General features: G+C 42.5%; 1 protein-coding gene across 3 annotated transcripts in view; it reads left to right on the forward strand.

Moving 5' to 3' along the window:
- Window positions 1-4,008: 4,008 nt before the first annotated feature.
- The window catches only part of LOC126547336 ((Lyso)-N-acylphosphatidylethanolamine lipase-like), a 43,466-nt gene continuing 29,947 nt past the window's right edge, over window positions 4,009-17,527 (forward strand). The window contains exons 1-2 of one of the 3 annotated variants that reach the window (XM_050195303.3): window positions 4,009-4,192; window positions 9,577-9,725. In XM_050195303.3, coding sequence (XP_050051260.1) covers window positions 4,152-4,192; window positions 9,577-9,725 — 190 coding nt within the window. In that variant the 5' untranslated portion in view covers window positions 4,009-4,151. Of the gene's footprint in view, window positions 4,193-4,528; window positions 4,665-9,576; window positions 9,726-17,527 lie in introns of those variants that run through there. The other 2 variants (XM_050195304.3, XM_055062693.2) reach the window with 2 other exon arrangements.

Below are 17,527 nucleotides of genomic sequence, written 5' to 3' on the forward strand. Positions count from 1 at the left end.
TGTAATTATCCGTACGTGAACCCCTTTCAAAAGCATTGCAGAAACTGCAGCTCTTACATTTCTACTAACGTGCAAGTGCAGACGGAACGTCGATATGACTAGAGAAGATGGGGGAGAAGCCGCAGAAAATGGATAGAACCGACGCAGTCGTGAAACGAGTGAACAGCCTCGCCAATGTCGCAGTTCACATACAGGAGGAAAGGGCGGGAGCGGAAAACGATCGCGTGAGAAGGCAAAGAAACAGCGGTTGCGGGCAAACTGAATGTACGGTACGGTATGCTTCTGCTATTTCTGAAAAACTAAACATCATGCAAATTTGTCAAGCGGGCAACTGACGCAGGGCGTGCAGATGCAAAGCCGCATTAAAACATCGTATATATATAGGTATAGGCGACACTACGGAAGCGGTCGCACGTCAAATCAACGCTTCTGCGCCCGTCGCGGTAGCTTGACGGCTATGGCATTGCTCGAGGTCGGGGGTTCACTCCCAACCGTGGCCGCTGCATTTCGACGAGAGCGAAATACAAAAAACGCTTGTGTACTTAGATTTAGGTGCACGTTAAAGAAAACACGGGCGTCAAAATTAATCCGGAGTCCCGCCACTATGGCGTGCCTTATAATCCGATGGTGGTTTTGGCACGTGCAGCCCCATAATCCAATTAAACTTTAATACTTCTGCCACGATGCTATGTGCCATGTGAGGCAACGATAATGCTCAACCCTTTCAGAGATTATGAACAATGGCGCACAACAACGCCTATAGCAAACACATCTCCCTGTGTGTTCTGTGTCCTACGCAGACAAATAGCAATGTTGCACGCAAGGTAACGTTCAACATCAACTCACCACTCTCGTATCGGACTAAACGCCGAAGAAATTACACATTCGCCGTCAACATCACCGCCAATTATCGTCAATCAAAGCACACAGCATAGAAAGCTTCGCTTACATTGATTCTCACTGTGCATGGGATCCGCCTATTTTTTGAATTCCCGAACTGCGAGAAAATACATTGGCGGTCCAGTTACTTTTGTGCTTCAATGCATAAAACGGCTTTTTGTTAAAAAAAGTAGGTGGAACGACAGTGCATTTTGCCGCAAGTTTGATGGCGGGTGGTGGTGGTGGTGGTAACAACTTTATTGAGATTCTGCTCAGTTATGATCTGGCAGGCCCGAGTCCTAGGATGGCCCCTCACGAGGGGCGACCCTTTCGGCCCAGGCACCCCTCCCAGGTCACTCCTGCCAGCTCCCTCACAACAGACGTGGGAGGAGATGCTCAGAACGCCGGATCAAAGTTTGATGGCGCATATCTCGAAAATGATGTCATCCACAGAATTACCTTTAAGTGGATGCGCGTTGCAGTCTCGCCGGCTGCAATTTGTAAATTGCAGTGTGTGCAGTAAGGTAACTAGTTAAAAACTTAATTAGTGAACTTTTGTTAATTTGTCGATTACATTTTTCGATTGCTCGTGCTAGTAATGTCCACCGCTTGGAGGGAACCAGCTCAAGCGCTATAATTGGGCTATCTGCCACAAGCGATTTAAAAAAAAAATTGCTTAATGTCTTCGCAGAAACACCTGGAGTACTATAAGGCAGTTGACATGTATTACATATTTGTAGTGGCCATATGTATAGTCGAAATCTTACGCAATGGATGTATTTTTATACGGATAATGTAATTTCATTAGATCTGTGTTTTCTTTCTTCTTTTTTTCCTTTCTTTTTTTCTAACTTTATCATGTGCGCTGCCCGTATGTATTGTAGACTTCTCGGATGTATTACAATATCAAGACTTCCGTTCACTATTTAAAGATAGCGGTATTGATGCTTCATACATCAATTCAACAACTATGCGGCAATTATTTAAGTATTTTGCTTATATTTTCCTCCTTTATCTTGCCGCTTCTGAAACGTTGATCAGAAGCACTATACTTTAGCACATGAACGATAAACTTCATGCAAAAAGTTAATATAGTTATGTGACCAGTAGCTAGCAGCAGCGGTAGTAGTAGCGTAGTAGAATAGCAGTAGCAATATCAGTAGCAGGAGCAGTAGTATAAGTGGTGATGGTATAGTAGTTTAGTAGTAGTTAGCATAGTTAGTAGTAGTAGTAGTAGTAGTAGTAGTAGTAGTAGTAGTAGTAGTAGTAGTAGTAGTAGTAGTAGTAGTAGTATGATCATTATTATCAATAAAAAAATCAATCTTAGGTTTCAATTTTACACCCGAAGGAAGGCTATATATGGTTCTATGTATACTGAGTCTACCTCATAGATCTATGTCGTTCTTGACGTGCATCTAAGTCTAAATTGATGTGGATTAGTCGCCAGAGTACACCGCTGGTAATACTCACCTGCATGACGGCCAACACAGAGTACGGCATCCGGAGTACGGGGGTCGCAATCACTTGGCTCTCCCGGAAGATGAGCTCCCTGCAACGGTCATGTCAGAAAGCGCGCTTTCACTCGTTCACATGTGCTTACCGCGTGACGTTTTCCGCAAGCGTTAGTGCGTGTACTTGCCCTGTTTGAACTATAAGTGTGTTTGCACTAGTCTGCCAGAGTGCTTCATTTAAAAAGCGCGGAATGTTATTAGTTCCTAAATAAATGTGTACTAACCTCTCGCTTATAGATCGATATATATTTCTACCTCCAATAACATAATCGCACTCCGTGACGAGCAAACGAGGTGGACACTTCTTTCAATGCATAAACTGGCTGCTCCCGACGAAGAGTGAATCAAATGGGGTGATGTACTGCTGCCAGGCCGTCAAAATGTTCAGCTGCAAGAGTAATTGCGTTCATTATGAAATTTGACGACTGTACGCATATATAAACGGTAAATGTATTTTTTTTCTCCAGATAAGTACAATCCTGTACCATTGGGTCAGTAAGCGCAACTTCAAGAGTCTTAGAGTGCTGTAACAAGGAATAAAAGTTATAAATAAAACTAAGTGGCCGGCAGGAGAAAACAGACGACGACGATCGGCGCAGTTGTTGATTGTATTAATCTACAAATTATATGGCTCTATGTAAACACGGAGAAGGCGGGAGATGGAAATGCAAGACGATGAGAGACAGCGAAAATTGCAGAGACAGCGTCCGTGCTTCGAACATATATACTCGATTGCAGCTACCTAATGACAATAATTAAGTTATTTCGGCATTAAACTAACCACACGAAACCGCGCGGTGTCTTATCGTTTCCCCCTCAGGCGGCATCACATTTTATTGCACCACGACCCTGGCATGTGCTTACTTATACCGGTCATGTATTATAGAACATACTGAGTTTTAATACTGCGTTACATGGTTACAATACGTTTTCACATTAGACACCGCGCTTTCGGCAGATGAGCTCGAAGGGATGTGGGGTGGGGAGGATAAGTGGTTTAAATATGTAAGACAAACCTCGCCTTGTAGATGTGTGCTTGCCTAGACTCCTCGATAGAAATTTCATTATTGTAGTGAACAAGGGTTACACTTTGCAGCGAGTCAAAGCTAGGGTTTGCGAAGAAAAACACGGCCGCATCCGACATCTCGCACATCTATTTCGCCTAGCTTCTTCTGTACAGTGTGTCGTCTGGTACGACCAGTACAATTTAATACACTTTCGTTCTCACTTTTAATCTTGTTAAAACAATTTTTTTTTTCACAATTAGAAAGTTAAATGCTAAAGTCAAATTTGCCGCCTCTCTAAACGACTGCCATTCTTTTTTTTTTTTTCCGAACAGTCACGCAAGACTTTTTTTCTCGCAAGCTTGTGAGCAACATTTCAAGATTACAACGTATTATAGTTCAAAAATATTGTTTTTGCTTAGGCTTAAGTGAATAAGCGTTGCTTTAATAAATTCAAACACGTCTGTTTTGTGGCGCCATCTTTACCAGGTGGCATGCAATCATGTTTGGCGCTGGGACTGGCTGGGAATCACACATGATCATACGCTGTGTGTGTGTGTGTGTGTGTGTGCGCGCGCGCGTGCGTGCGTATGTATGAAAGCGTAGGGTACCGTGGGAGCCGCAGTAGAAGAAGACCGGTGGCGAGTGCAGTGGCGCTTGCGGGTTTGCAAGCGCGCCGTCTCGCGCTTAACATACAGTTTCTTTTTGTCTAATTGTTTTTTGACTTAGCGTAACAACGTTACTGAACAATTTCACGATGGCCCTCGAAGATCAATCATCGGCGGAGCTCTCCAAAGGGTGAGTTTTAACGGCTAACGAATGAATGACGATGCCTGTGTGCTAGACGCAAAGCGCCCGTGAAGAGTTTGAAAGTTACTTTAAACAGGGCCTCCTTCACATTTACAAAAGGAAGAATACCTTTTCTGTGTTTTTCCGGGTAGTTCTTGCTCAATTTCACCTTGATTCCTTTTATGTCGTTACGATTTCGCCGACAGCCTCGTGTGATCGAGCATTTCAAGGCCAGTTTCGTAATGTCATAGATACAAGGCTTTTTCCGCCGTGCAACATGACTCTCATTCCTTTCGACGCTGGTGTCGGACAGGCTGCCATGATTGTAAATTTTATCGCTAGACAAACCCATAGCTTTTTATTTAGAATAGTTTCGCGTTGGATGCTTTGTGCAAAAAATGGGGTTTGCGTGATGACAGGTTTCACTCCAGTTGCGTGTGCTCGAGCTGGCTCAGACGTATGCCGTTTCCGCTAATTGCAGGTGAGGCAGTGAAAACATGTTTGTGTTTTGACCGTAATACGACATAGTTGCCTTTTATTTGCTGACACATTGACAATCATTAGATATGGCTGTTCGTCGATGACACGTGAATAAAGTGGTCAACAGTTGCCTCGCGATGAGTCACTTCGCTGTTTCGCGCTCTATGCGGCGTAGTACTGGAGTTCGTTGAGATATGGTGAGTCGTAGCAGTACACCAGCATGTACTACTCCGCATAGTGTAATGCTTGTCTGTTCAAATACGTGACATTGTTATGCCCGAGATTTCTACTCGTATTTGCTAAGTTATTTGATCGTTTTTTGCAGATGTGATGTACAACATTATTTTTACTGCTGTGTAACAACTTTCGACTACACAACGGCGAATTCAGCTTATTTAGGATAAATTTGAATTTACTTGACTCTTTAGGACACCTGCTGCAGAATGGATAGATATCTGTTACGCAAAACTATCACCAAGACTCGTACTTAAAAAAGGAAACTTTCGTTTCAGTTTAAATGGGATAAGGTTGGGATAAGGTAGCGGTAACATGCCTTCTTTCCCTTTCTTTCCCCCGTTTTCTTTCCTTCTGTTTACTTGGTACATGCCCAAGCATGGGTGGTGATACCATTTATATTATGAAGGTGATTATGACTGAGAATAAATCATAGAGGGAATGGAGCCTTGTGAACTGGAGCTAGCCTTGCTCATAGTGGCCTCTTTGTTTTGTCATTCCATACTATCCGGGACTGGCTGTGATGCTGCATGCACAACATTCATTGGCTGAAAGCTCCTTGTGCAGTCTGGGACTGTCGAGGACGAATAATTGAAGAGACCTAGTATGACAAAAACATTGATAAAAATAAAGCATAAAAACAATGTGAGGATGTAAACTAGTGTGAAATGATGTGATGACAGTTTCAAACGTGAGCACAAGCATATGTCACATATAAAAATTTACACTTTCTTTAGTGCTAATTAGTGACTTGGACAATGTGGTGTCCAACCTGTGGTAATATTACATCGCACACTGCTGCATGGTGTTCCTCCAGTGTGGGACGTACTTAGTGGATTTTACCTGTGAGAGCCACCAGAATAGTAAAGATGGGATCAGTGTTCTAGGTTGGGCTACATGCTTTGCACAGATCATCACAAGCTTATCTTCTTTAACTGCTTCACGAGTGTAGGCACAGCCTAAGTATATGTGGTTAAGCAAGAATGCATCATATCGTAAGACTCCTCTGCAGCTCAAGCTAGGATCTTGAGGGCGTTATTTATTGCCAAAACATGTTAAGCTTATAATTTGTAATGCTGTGTTTCTTTCTGTAATCAGCCATAATCTCTTGGTTCAGGGAGCCGCAACTTTCTGTAATATAAAAAAATTATTTATTACAGAAGAAAGTGATTCACGAAATTGTCAACGCTGAGTAAAATGCGCATAGTCATCCTATTTTTGGACAACTGAATCTCCTGCCCGTAACAGATTCATACTTCTCCAAATAGCTAAAGTGCTCTGAAGTTAGCATGAGAATCAGTGATGTATGCATTAAGAACCTTGCAGTCATCAGTCACTATTTGATTTGACCCCCGAAATAGTGACCGATGGAAAATGCCCAATACACATAGACGACGGATGATTCGATGTACATTATCAAGCACTTTAAACAAGAAAGTAACCATTTAAAATACCAGCCCGTTCTAAATTTTATTGCTCTGTTTGAAGAAATTTTCAGTATTTGTTGCACGAATATTTGGGTACTTTGGGTACTCTTTCTAAAATTTCCATTGGGTGTGCGATTATTAGAAGTTCCGAATGTGAATCAAATAGTCCTTGCTATTCATATTTGATTCAAGAATTCACAATTAAAAGCCCTCAAAGATGAATTGAAAAAAAATTATCTTAGAAGGGATAAAATGTGTATTAGAGTCTCTAGGGAGACAGAATGATGGGTGTGAGGGCCGTTGTGAATGATTTTGCTGCATGATAGCTGCGGTTGCTGCATTGAGCATTAGTTCCTGAGTGAACGCATTCGGGTAGATAAGCCCTGCTGAACACTTTCCAGCCGTTCAGGAAGAATGGCTAGCTTTTAGGCAGCCTGCATATGAATTTCTTCCGATTTATTGTTTGGCCAGTCTCACCATGTTTGCGTCTGTTAAAAAGCAATCTGCGCTGCTGTAGTATCACATTTCTCTCTTTCTGCCAATGGAACATTGTACATGCTTTTGGTAAGATGCTGTTCTCTTGCTTCATCACTGTCGTTGCCATAGTGCCCCAGATAATTTTAAGCAGTTGTATTTCATTTACAAGCTTCTCACTTGGCCTTATGGCTAATTGTGAACGGTATATAATATGCGTGTATCAATGTATATAAGCCCGATTTCTTTTTTAATCAAATGGACTCTGCACAAACTTCATATTTCATGTTGCTTTAGAAATGAGAAAATATTGTGCTTGATATTTGGTGATTGTTTTTCTCAAATATTCATATTTGATTCGATTGGGAAATTTCACTATTGGAACACATCAAATATTTTCTTTAGAACTTCGAATACATTTCCCATGTCTGTGCTGTTCCACCTCTGCTGTGTGAGAAGAGGGCACAGGCCCTGTCAAGCTCCCTTCATTGGCTTTTTGTCTCTGTCTTCACAGTTACTGTATTTTTGTAAAGAGTGATGATGGAAATAGATTTGTATTTGCGTATTGTAGATTACACTTTGGTGTCACTTGTCAATCAGTGTGTTAGGTATTTCAGGTGCTTGGCATTGTGGTGAAAATCCTAAATGTTGCTGCCTGCTATCTAGTGTAACCTGTCGTAATTCTTAGAAACATGTTGGACTCTGTGACAAGCTGCTCATAGGTTGTGGTACTTTAGGTTCAATACAAATAATGTTGTAAGTAATTTCACTGCCTGCATAGCATCTGTCAAAGTCATTGTGGGGCTGTGGGAGGTACCATTAGATGAGCCTTCCTTGTCTGTGTTCCTAAAAGGGGCCCTAACAGATAACTGTGTAAGCATGCACATCTTTAGCCCACAGTGCAATGGCATTAAAGGTATGGTTAGATGTTTGCTGCCCCTAGTATCCATCTCAAGGCTTTAATATGAATGCCTAATATATTTATTCACAGAAATTCACAGTCACAGAAATTAATTTTCGAAATAGCTATCACAAAGATCAATTTTTAATAACTATTTCTACCATGTCATTAAATCATCCATAGTTACTGTCGCATGATGAATATGAACATGAAGACTTGAGACATTAACTAGTGCAAAAAAGGCATTTGATGACAGTAAGAAGCGCACAGGACGCAACGCTAAACTTCACATTGGTCAAAGTCTAGTAGTATGTCCTGTGTGCTTCTTGCTGTCCTCCGTCTTTTTTGCGCTAATTAATAATGTCTCAAGTCCGGAAGCTGAATAGTCTTCAACTGGCATGGCAGATGAAAAATCCTTCATTAGTTGTTCAGATGGCACTGTAGCCTTATTAATTCAGTTACCAAGTGCCAATTCATCGTAAATCTAGTTATTTGGACTCAAGCTTTAGCTTTGTGCTCACATTAGTAGCCTGAAGCTTATGATGGTTTGTGTGCACAGTTCTCTGATGATGCAGCCTGTTTTTGAAGATGGACCAAATGGTACCTTGTCACATGCAAAACATTGTCATTGTTAACTTTTCCTGATATGTGTGCTCATATGAAGCTTGTCTACCTTGCTTTACAATGTTTTGCCCCAGGTCAGCTGAGACGCTTTTCTCTCTGTATGTCGGTGTATTGGCATGTCTGCATGTTGGTGTAGCAGTCTATTTAGAATTGCACCATATGAACAACTATTGTGAGCATGGAATGAGATTATGATACAGATCGAAAGTTCATGTCTTGGGTTTATGTAAATAAGCATGCTTTTCTACGTTAAACAATTTGTTTTATATTTCAATTGGCACAGAAAGATTAAAAAATTGCATATGGCAACACTTAACAGTGAATGTCATCAAAAGCATTATAGACCATATCACTTCACTACAGAGACAATGTATATGCCTTCATCATAGTCAAGTGCGCAATCCTATTTATCAAATTTTTTTTCCATTGCTACCATCAAGGCTTTGGCACCAGAAATATTTTTCTTGTCAACTGTGCATAGCTTTGTTGAAAAGTGCTGGCACCCTTTTTACTACATGTTGTCACATTTCCTAATGTGTGTGGCATTGCCTACATATAGCACATCAGCATGCAAGTTCCTGACATGCTTCCTGTCCTCTTTCAAACTCTTTTGAGGATTGTCACTTCGTGTTCATTCATCTTATCCACTTTTTCCTAACACAAGTCTGTTGTGCTGCGGAGGTATTCTGTGGGAGTCCACCTAGCGGACTGTCAATTTCGGCCGCTGCTGATTGGCTGGGGCCGCTCATTTCCTCCTCGCTCGTACAGCTGCATCCAATCACCAGCGGCCAAAATGGACGGCGCACTAGGTGGACTCTTACAGAATACCCCCCTCCCCCCTGGTGTCAAGCAAATGTCACAATGCATGAGAATGTAAAAAAAAAAATACCATACAAATTATTGAAGCATGTGTTACACATTGAGCACAGATATTAACGCTGCACTTGCATCTTTTGACAAAAACTACTTTTACTGCTTCCAAAGTTGCAATAATTTCCATTTTAGTTTTTGCAGCATACCATTGCCATCATTCTAAGCATTGTAAGGTGTCTGATACTTATTTTCACAGCTTTTTTCAATAGCTTTTATGCACTTCTTAGAGAGACTTGAGAGTCTAGGTGTCTTCCGATTGTAATCTTTCAATTGTGCTATAAAAAGTGGAGGCATTAAAGGCATTAAATATCGCTTTCTGTGTGTGTGTGTGTGTGCGTGTTTGTCTGCATGGTGACAGCTTGTACATATGGGTTGCACAGGTTGCGCCTGCTGAAACACACGTGCCTGCTGGCAGACACCTTGTTGAGCAGCTTGATTGACCTTATTCCCAGTTGGATCTCCAGTTATATCCGATGGTGCCCCACTTCATCTGAGCACCTTGAAGAGGCTGAGCGAAAGCTGCTGTCCTGTGAGTTACAGAATTCCCTTATGTCTTGGTGAGCATTTAACTTAAAGGGGCACTAAACAATAACATTAAATCAGTTTATACTAGTACAGAATCCTTCCAAAACTTCATTTTCATTCATTCTGCAGGAAAAGGTTGATTCTTGCAGAAAAAATATCAAGATTAAACTTCCTTTAACTTTTCCCTAAAACTTCAATTCTGCTATGTCAGTGGCATATTTAAAAGTATTTTCTCCTTTTTGGGCCACTATAGGGTACAAAACAAGTTATCAAAACTGGCGATGTTGAGTCTGTGGTTCCTCTAAAAGGCAGTGTAGTACTTGCTTGCTGGTAAACAAATAAATAGACCTGAGTAAAGGCTGTCAAGGTCCAAGGTGAGCTGGCACAGAAAATTCATAATGACGTTGCCACCCATATTTCATTCTTGCGTGTTCTGTGACACTTGCCAAGCTTCCTCCCATGGTAAAAGTGGCTGGTTTGCTATTGCAGAAGCGGAATTTTTGAATGCAGCTTTAAAAAAATAAAACGACAACCTCCCAGAACATACCATAGGATTTTATGCTGTTTTGCTATTTTTCATGCTATTTCACATGAACCTAAGTTCTGAATCTGTATGTGAGTTAAAAAACCTTCTCTCCAGCTCGCTCAGATTTTCAGGAGATCGCATGCTTCTTAGTTAAATCAAAAGCACCCGTGTGGCTGAGTGTCACATGTAAAAGTGTCTTTTCGGTTTTGGAAAGATGGTTTGGCTTGGCTAAAAAGAACTTGGCTTTACTTGTATATTACCAAAGCAGCTGGACAGGAAACCACAAAAATATGTAGCTATTATTGCTGAAATAATTAAACATTTCAGGAAACATGAACTGCATGAACATCAGCTTGATAAACAAAAGATGAACTTGTTCCATCGCACTGGTGTACAATCATGGCAGCGATTGTACAGTGTCACATTTTTCAATGCTCCATTTACTTTAACTGCTCTACAAGCAGCCAGGCAAGTATACTCGGGCACAGCAGGGTTAATGCTGTATGGCCCTGAGGGTAATATAAATACGATAAGATAAGACGATGGATGTGGATGGCTTGTTTTCTTCATTGTCAAAACACTGAGCTGCGAAATAGTGTTTGCCTGAGCTCGTTGGTTGCACATAGCAGAATTGGTTTCCAGCAGAACGTTCTGACGTGGACAGGAAGAGACGACGACACATGCTGAACTACCAACTGAATGTGTATTATTGATTTCGTAAACTTTTTATAGCACAAGATAGTCAATGCCTCTCTCTCTCTCCCCCCCCCTTGTTTTTTGTAATGCCGATTATTCGACTCCTTAGGTTGAAATATCGTCTTTGCGCAAGTAGCCCTTTTCTTTTTCAGTTAGTAGGATTAATGGTGTACTAATGCAAGATTTCCTGCTTCTGTAAATTGCCATGGCTTCTAAGATCTCGCGTGTCAGCTTGTCTTCACTTTTTCCTAAAACTTTGGTGTCATGAAATTGAACGGTGCAATGGTGCTGGCAATAATGAAAAGCGAGATGCCCAGTGGAGACAAGGACGTGTGTCGTCGTTTCTTCCTGTCTGGGTAAAAATGTTCTGCTGGAAACCAATTGTGCTATGAGCCACAGAGTCATGATGTAGTCAGGTGTACGATAACTTTTCCTATTATAGTGCAATGTTGAAAACAAAACAGATTGCTGGGGAAAATCATTAAAGTGGCCCTGAAACACTGTTTGAACATAGTAAGAAAACGTCGCTCTGTTGTAGAGGCTGCTGTGAACATCTGAGACAAATATTACTGCACTGCATGCAGCAGAGAATTTGCGATCTCGTGTCAAAAACAGTGAAATATCACTTGCTCTTGCTTCCATAATGTCGTCATACAGTGCCATTGCAGGCAGCTGGACCCAGCAACCCTATTGGCTGATTTTGTGATTGCGAGAGCATTCTTAGTAACACAAGATGGCGAATTTTAAGTTAAATAAATGAAACATATATGTCTGCAATCTGAAAAAAAAAAAAAAAAGAACGCAATAAAGCAGCACAGGGAATAAGATATGTTTTTCAACCGCTGCAGTACAGTATTGCCTCCATTAGGAAGGAAGTGGGCGATGGTGGTTCATATTGAAGGAAAGTTGTTGACTGGGTCTGTTGATGACTTCTAATTCCTTGTAAACGCTGTAGTACGCAGCTTATTTGGTGACATATGGGACTGGTGTGCTACCTACATGAACTGAAGTCGCACAACTGGTCAAAGCAAATGAAATTAAGGCTTGCACTTGTACAGGGTCCTGAATGTTTTGCTGCATGTGTTTGAAATAAGGTATTGCACTAACCGCTGCAACTGTGCCAAGTATAACACTTGGCACAGTTAATTGCCTGGTTTTTAAGAAAAAAAAGTGCAAATTTGCCTGCGCTTATAGAGATGCGAGCTGCTGCCACAACGGTGCAAGCATAAAATTGTGTTGCCGCCTGTCCTCGTCCGCAGAAAGCAAGGTTTCAGGAAGGGAACTCGTCTGTTCCAGGAGCGGGAAGCACAGGCAGTCCTCCCTGAAACGCTTTCTGCAGGTGGCGACACAAGTTAATGCTTGTGCTGTCGCGGCAGCTGCTCGCATCCCCACACTCTTAAACGAATTTACACCCTTCGGTCGTATCTTGCGATACAACAACAATCGTCATTTGTCTTGCTTGCGTTTCCTTTTTTGAAAACACTGCGCTCGATACTTTCCTCTTGAGAATGCTCTATCATGTTCATAACGTGCATGCTATTCGTGACTTGGAAGTAGCGGGCTTGCAGCATTAAAAAAAGGAAATGCGGACAAGCGAGGTGATGATTATTGTTGTGTGGCAAGATACGACCTAAAGGGTGTAATTTTGTTTAACATCGCATAAGCACAGGCAAATTTGCACTTCTTTCTTAAAAACCAGGCAATTAACTGTGCCAAGTGGTATACTAAACGAAGTCGATGCCAAAATGCGATCATTCTGCAAAATTTGAGCAAGAACAGTGCAGCGGTCAGCGCAAAGCCTTTTTTCAAGCGCGCGGCGAAATATTCAGGACCGTGTATGTTCATTCACCACACTCTAAAAACAGTTACACCCTTTTGGGGTGTATATTTGCCACACAACAGTAATCGTCATCTGTCTTGCTTTTTTTTCTTTCCTTGAAACCGCTGCTCTTGTTACTTTCCTGTCGAGAATGCTCAGTCATGCTGATGATGTGCATGCCGTTTGTGACTTGGAAGTACCAGGATTGCAGCGTTAAAGAAAGGAAATGCGGGCAAGACAGATGACGATTATTGTTGCGAGGCAAATGTACACCCCAAAGGGTGTAACTGCTTTAAGAGTGTACTCTTAAAAAATGTACTCCCATTGGAGCTTATCTTGTCCCACAACAACAATCGTCATCTGTCTTGTCCACATTTCCATTCTTTAACACTGCGAGCCCGGCACTTCCAAGTCACAAACGGCATGCACTGTAAGACTTGGAGGACAATCTCACCGCTGGTAACCAGTTGTAAGGCTTTAGACGTTGTTGAAGCGAGGAACTTCCCACTGGTGGCAAACAGTTGTAGGATTTGTGGTCGGGCATCAAATAGGTGGTAGCTGGCCCATGCCGTCGTCCTACTCACCCACGCTTGGGATGTGATTGTAGGGAGGAACTTGCTCTCATCGAGAACTAGGAGTAGGGATTTATTTACAGTATTTACATTACGACAGGAGATACATTTCAACAGTCTAGTATGACTCCCAAACGGAGCCCGAAAGACGAAGCACCAAGCCCGAAGCACACGGCACACACCTCGACTAGCAGCCAACAAAATGGCTGCTTAAAAACCCTCTGTCCTCTCTAGATCCCTAGGTGAGGAAAAACTGCCATTCAGCCTCCGTCCAATCGGACCGTCCAGAGTCGTCGTTGGAGGTGTAGTCGACCCCCCTTTGAGGGGGAGGGTTCACACACTCTCTTCTGCACTTTGGTCTCGCTGAACACACTGAGGTGAGCGGGTCCTCGTACACATGGGTTGTCACGCTTGACTTCAGCGGGCACCTCTTGATTCCAGATCTGACTTCTCAGGTAGCCAGCAGGCTACGATTGTCAGCAGACTGACGAATTCTGGGGCCCGCGAAAATGCGCCGCAAAACCCCCTTTTCAGGAGTCCTCTTGCTCCAAGTAGACCGGGAAGGCGACAGCGAATCAAGTAACAATACTCGGTCCGCCGAATGTGGCTAACCTCGCTGGCGTCGCCGAATCTCCAAAGGAGGCACATGGTTGATTAACTTTGCTGTGGTCTCCAGTTCTCCGAAGGAGCTGCATGGTCGGTTAACTTTGCTGGCGTCACCAGTTCTCCGAAGACACACATTGTTGGCTCTCCAAAGCCACTCGTCGCAGCGGGCCGGGAAGGGTTCGAAGCTACCCCCGCAGGACGTTCAAAACAGCTGCAGCGGGCTGGGAAGGTTTTGCAGGTCAGCACCCCTGCAGGCCGATCGTAACAGCATGTTATCAGCATGACAGAGCATTCTCGACAGGAAAGTAACGAGCACAGTGTTTTAAAGAAAAGAAATGCAAGCGGGGCAGATGACGATTATTGTTGTGAGACAAATATATACCCCAAAGGGTGCAACTGTTTTTGAGAGTGTATACAGTAAAACATTGTTAATTTGGCCCTCGTTAATTAAGAAAATAATTTAAACTTGTCCTTTGCTCCCAGCATTCATATGCATTATTTAATGCAAAGAAACTCTCGTTAATTCGGACGTATTTGGTGGCACATCGGGGAATTCGGACAGCTCTCGGACCTCGGCGAGTGCCGTAGCGCCGCAAATGTGCGACACAAAAGAGCAAAAATGATGTTAGTGTCCACTGAAATGAAGCGGCGAAGTCCGCATCGCCGCGGTCATCAGTGGAAATCGTGCATGAATGACAGCAACGCCAGAAAGCTTCATGTCTAGTTCCTCTGAAGCCTTTGTTCTTGCGTTAACCGCTGCGCATAGCACCGCGTTGGCCAAGTGCCTTCATGACTGCATGGTTGCCATACATGATCGCATCAATAGCGGCCGCGGTTTCGTCCGCAGTGGTTGCGGCAAACCATAGTTTAGTTTGGACAAGCTTTTGACAATGAAGTGTACCGGCTATGTCGCGATGGACGGCGGCCATTTCATTGGTGAAAAAAATGATCGGGATGTGTACGCGGTAGTAAAACGTCTATCTCAGGTGAAGTCGCGCGCTGCGGCCGCGCTGTGAAGGAAGTTGCGAGACCTTTGCCACTGCGAGCGCTAATCAGTCACGAGATGACGAGAATTGCAGCTTCCGCACTGCTTTTGTGCAAAATAGACAGGATTTGCTCATTCATTCAGTAAATAAAAGTGTGTTGTCGTAGTAAGCATTTGTTTATTGTTTTCTTGTTACCTTCCATAATTTGACATTCCGTTAATTCAGACATTTTTTTTTCCTTCCCGTGAAATCCGAATTAACGAGGTTATACTGTGTATGTATAGCCCTGATTCAGTATCCCATGCCAAGTTTTGGGTCCTCTGCATGCTTAGTACTTCACTAGCTAATTACCTATGTCTTGTTCCACATGCAAGAGATGGTCCCGTATGTTTCTTTTGTTCTAATATATTTATTTTTGAATTCTAGTTATGTTGATCAAGGGCAAATTTAAGGAGTGTGTTCAGCATTCAGAAAATGACACTTATTGTGAAACTGCCTTTTGAGTGCACTTCTATTACACAAATGCAGGCATGCTGGGAGGTATAACAAAAGCTATCCAACTGTGCTGTTTTCAGTTTAGGTACAAGAACATTTCTTTTAAAATACTAATGTGTTGCTTATCAAAATGTTTATAGGTGCTTTTTTTGTTGTTTATGTGCTTAGAGTGAGTTCTGGCACATATTTTTGAAGTTGTAGAAACTGTACCACACTTTTCTTGCACATAAAAGGATGACACTTAGCAAGTATGAAGGTTGAGTAACACCTCTTATTGGATACTGAAGTTGGTCTTGAAATGTGGGACTTGGCGTCATCAACATTATCGTGACATCACGACACTGAGCAAAATTTTCTGAGGTTGTGTTGAAGTAAGGTGATGTTTGATGATGGTACCCAAAAAAAGAAAGAAATGAATCAATGAGTGCTGTGTACATTTCTTCTGGTGCGTGTGGCAGCTGCAGCAATCGCAGGAACGGAGCAAACCAATGCGTGATGTCATCCACCTTCTGGCAACTGAAACAAAAACTGCTTTGTAGAAACAAATATTTCTAGTAAATTTATCCGAGCTCTTCAATGCTCATCAGTATTTTCCTTGGGTTTGGACCTACCTTTAGTGCAAAACAATGTGACGTTAAAATGTGATGTTAGTGTACTCGTTTAAGTGTTTTGTTGCGATAACAATTATATGGACACTCCAGGTGCATTTCTGCCGTTGGTGTCGCTGTGATGTTCCATAGAAAGTCCATGGGCGATAAAATCTTCGCCGTGCGCCGTATGTGTGAGTGAAAGCATGAGAAGGTGAGCCGGCGATCGCGGCTCAATCTTGCGCAAGCAATTAAGGAAAGTGGGGAGGAAGCGCGCTGTCTTTCGTCATGCGCAAGGCTTCGGGGAGAGGGTCGGGATGGGGCTCGCGTTCTACCCTGGACTGCCCATGTGGCCGCACGGCCACTGTACCTTGAAAGCCATCTGCGACAGGTGCAGGGTCTGCGCTGCACTGTGTGTTCGCGGCTTAGTTCGTGTGGATGTGAGCGGCAGTACGAAGGTTAATTGGCTTGCTGCTGCTGCCGCGTTTCTTCACTGCAGTGTTTTAACAGCGAGATCTGCGATTATTGAGTGAGATGTGTTCATGTTTGCTTGTGTGCACGTGACACCATGCTTGTTAATTTAGTTAGTATGCCTATGTTTCGTATAGCTGTTGACTAATTTGCTATTGCAATCGATGCTTCGCCTTTTGGGAGAAATTGAGACTTTTTTTTTTAAATATGAACTGTATTATTGCATATAAATAGGATTAAACTTTGTGGCAATATTTTCTTGAAATTCAGCAGGCAGTTATTTTACATAGAAAATTCGGTACTTATCAGCACCTATTCTATTGCAGTACCACCTTTTCGGCATTGTCGGTCCTTTGAAAAACTGATCACACATATTTATATTGGGAAGGAACCAGTAAAAAGATGAAACTTTATTGACATTAAAGAAAGTGAGGCAAATTAATTACACTAGAAATTTGTTAAAATACATGCATTACCCATGCAGAGATTCTTGTCAGAGAGCTGGGAGCGCTCCTTTCTGTCTGTCATTCTCATTTGAGAAAAACTATGCTCTATGTTGACGCTTGATATGCAAAAGGAAAGCAGTGCTGAATCGGAGAGGCATGGCCAATCAGGTCGATGCATTTTCCAGATAAGGACGGGTTCGACTTTGTCTTGCACTGTATAGAGCATATACTCTGCAAATTCTTTTTTTTATATAGTCTCCAGCATCACTTCCTTACTTGCCACCATGGAGAATAGTGAACAATAAGCACTAAAGTCCTTCCACAACTAGCTCTTAAGATTTGGGTTTAGAACATGGACCACGAGCCAAAAAGAATGACGATCATCACTTAGCCACATATTGGCACTCTGGTTGTGCTCCATTCCACATTGCCATTTCTCAAAAAGTCATTTCCTACACCACAGCTGCATGCGTAAGCAAATGAGGACATGCAGGAAGAGTGAGGAAGGAGGGACTCAAACAAGCACAAAGCTCCCTTATCTAGTTCCTTTTGCTATGAAATGGTTGGCGAGGCTCGCAAGAAGAAAACCTGCTTGTCCAGAA

The sequence above is a fragment of the Dermacentor andersoni genome, chromosome 1, assembly GCF_023375885.2.
Source record: "Dermacentor andersoni chromosome 1, qqDerAnde1_hic_scaffold, whole genome shotgun sequence".
Lineage (NCBI taxonomy): Eukaryota > Metazoa > Arthropoda > Arachnida > Ixodida > Ixodidae > Dermacentor > Dermacentor andersoni.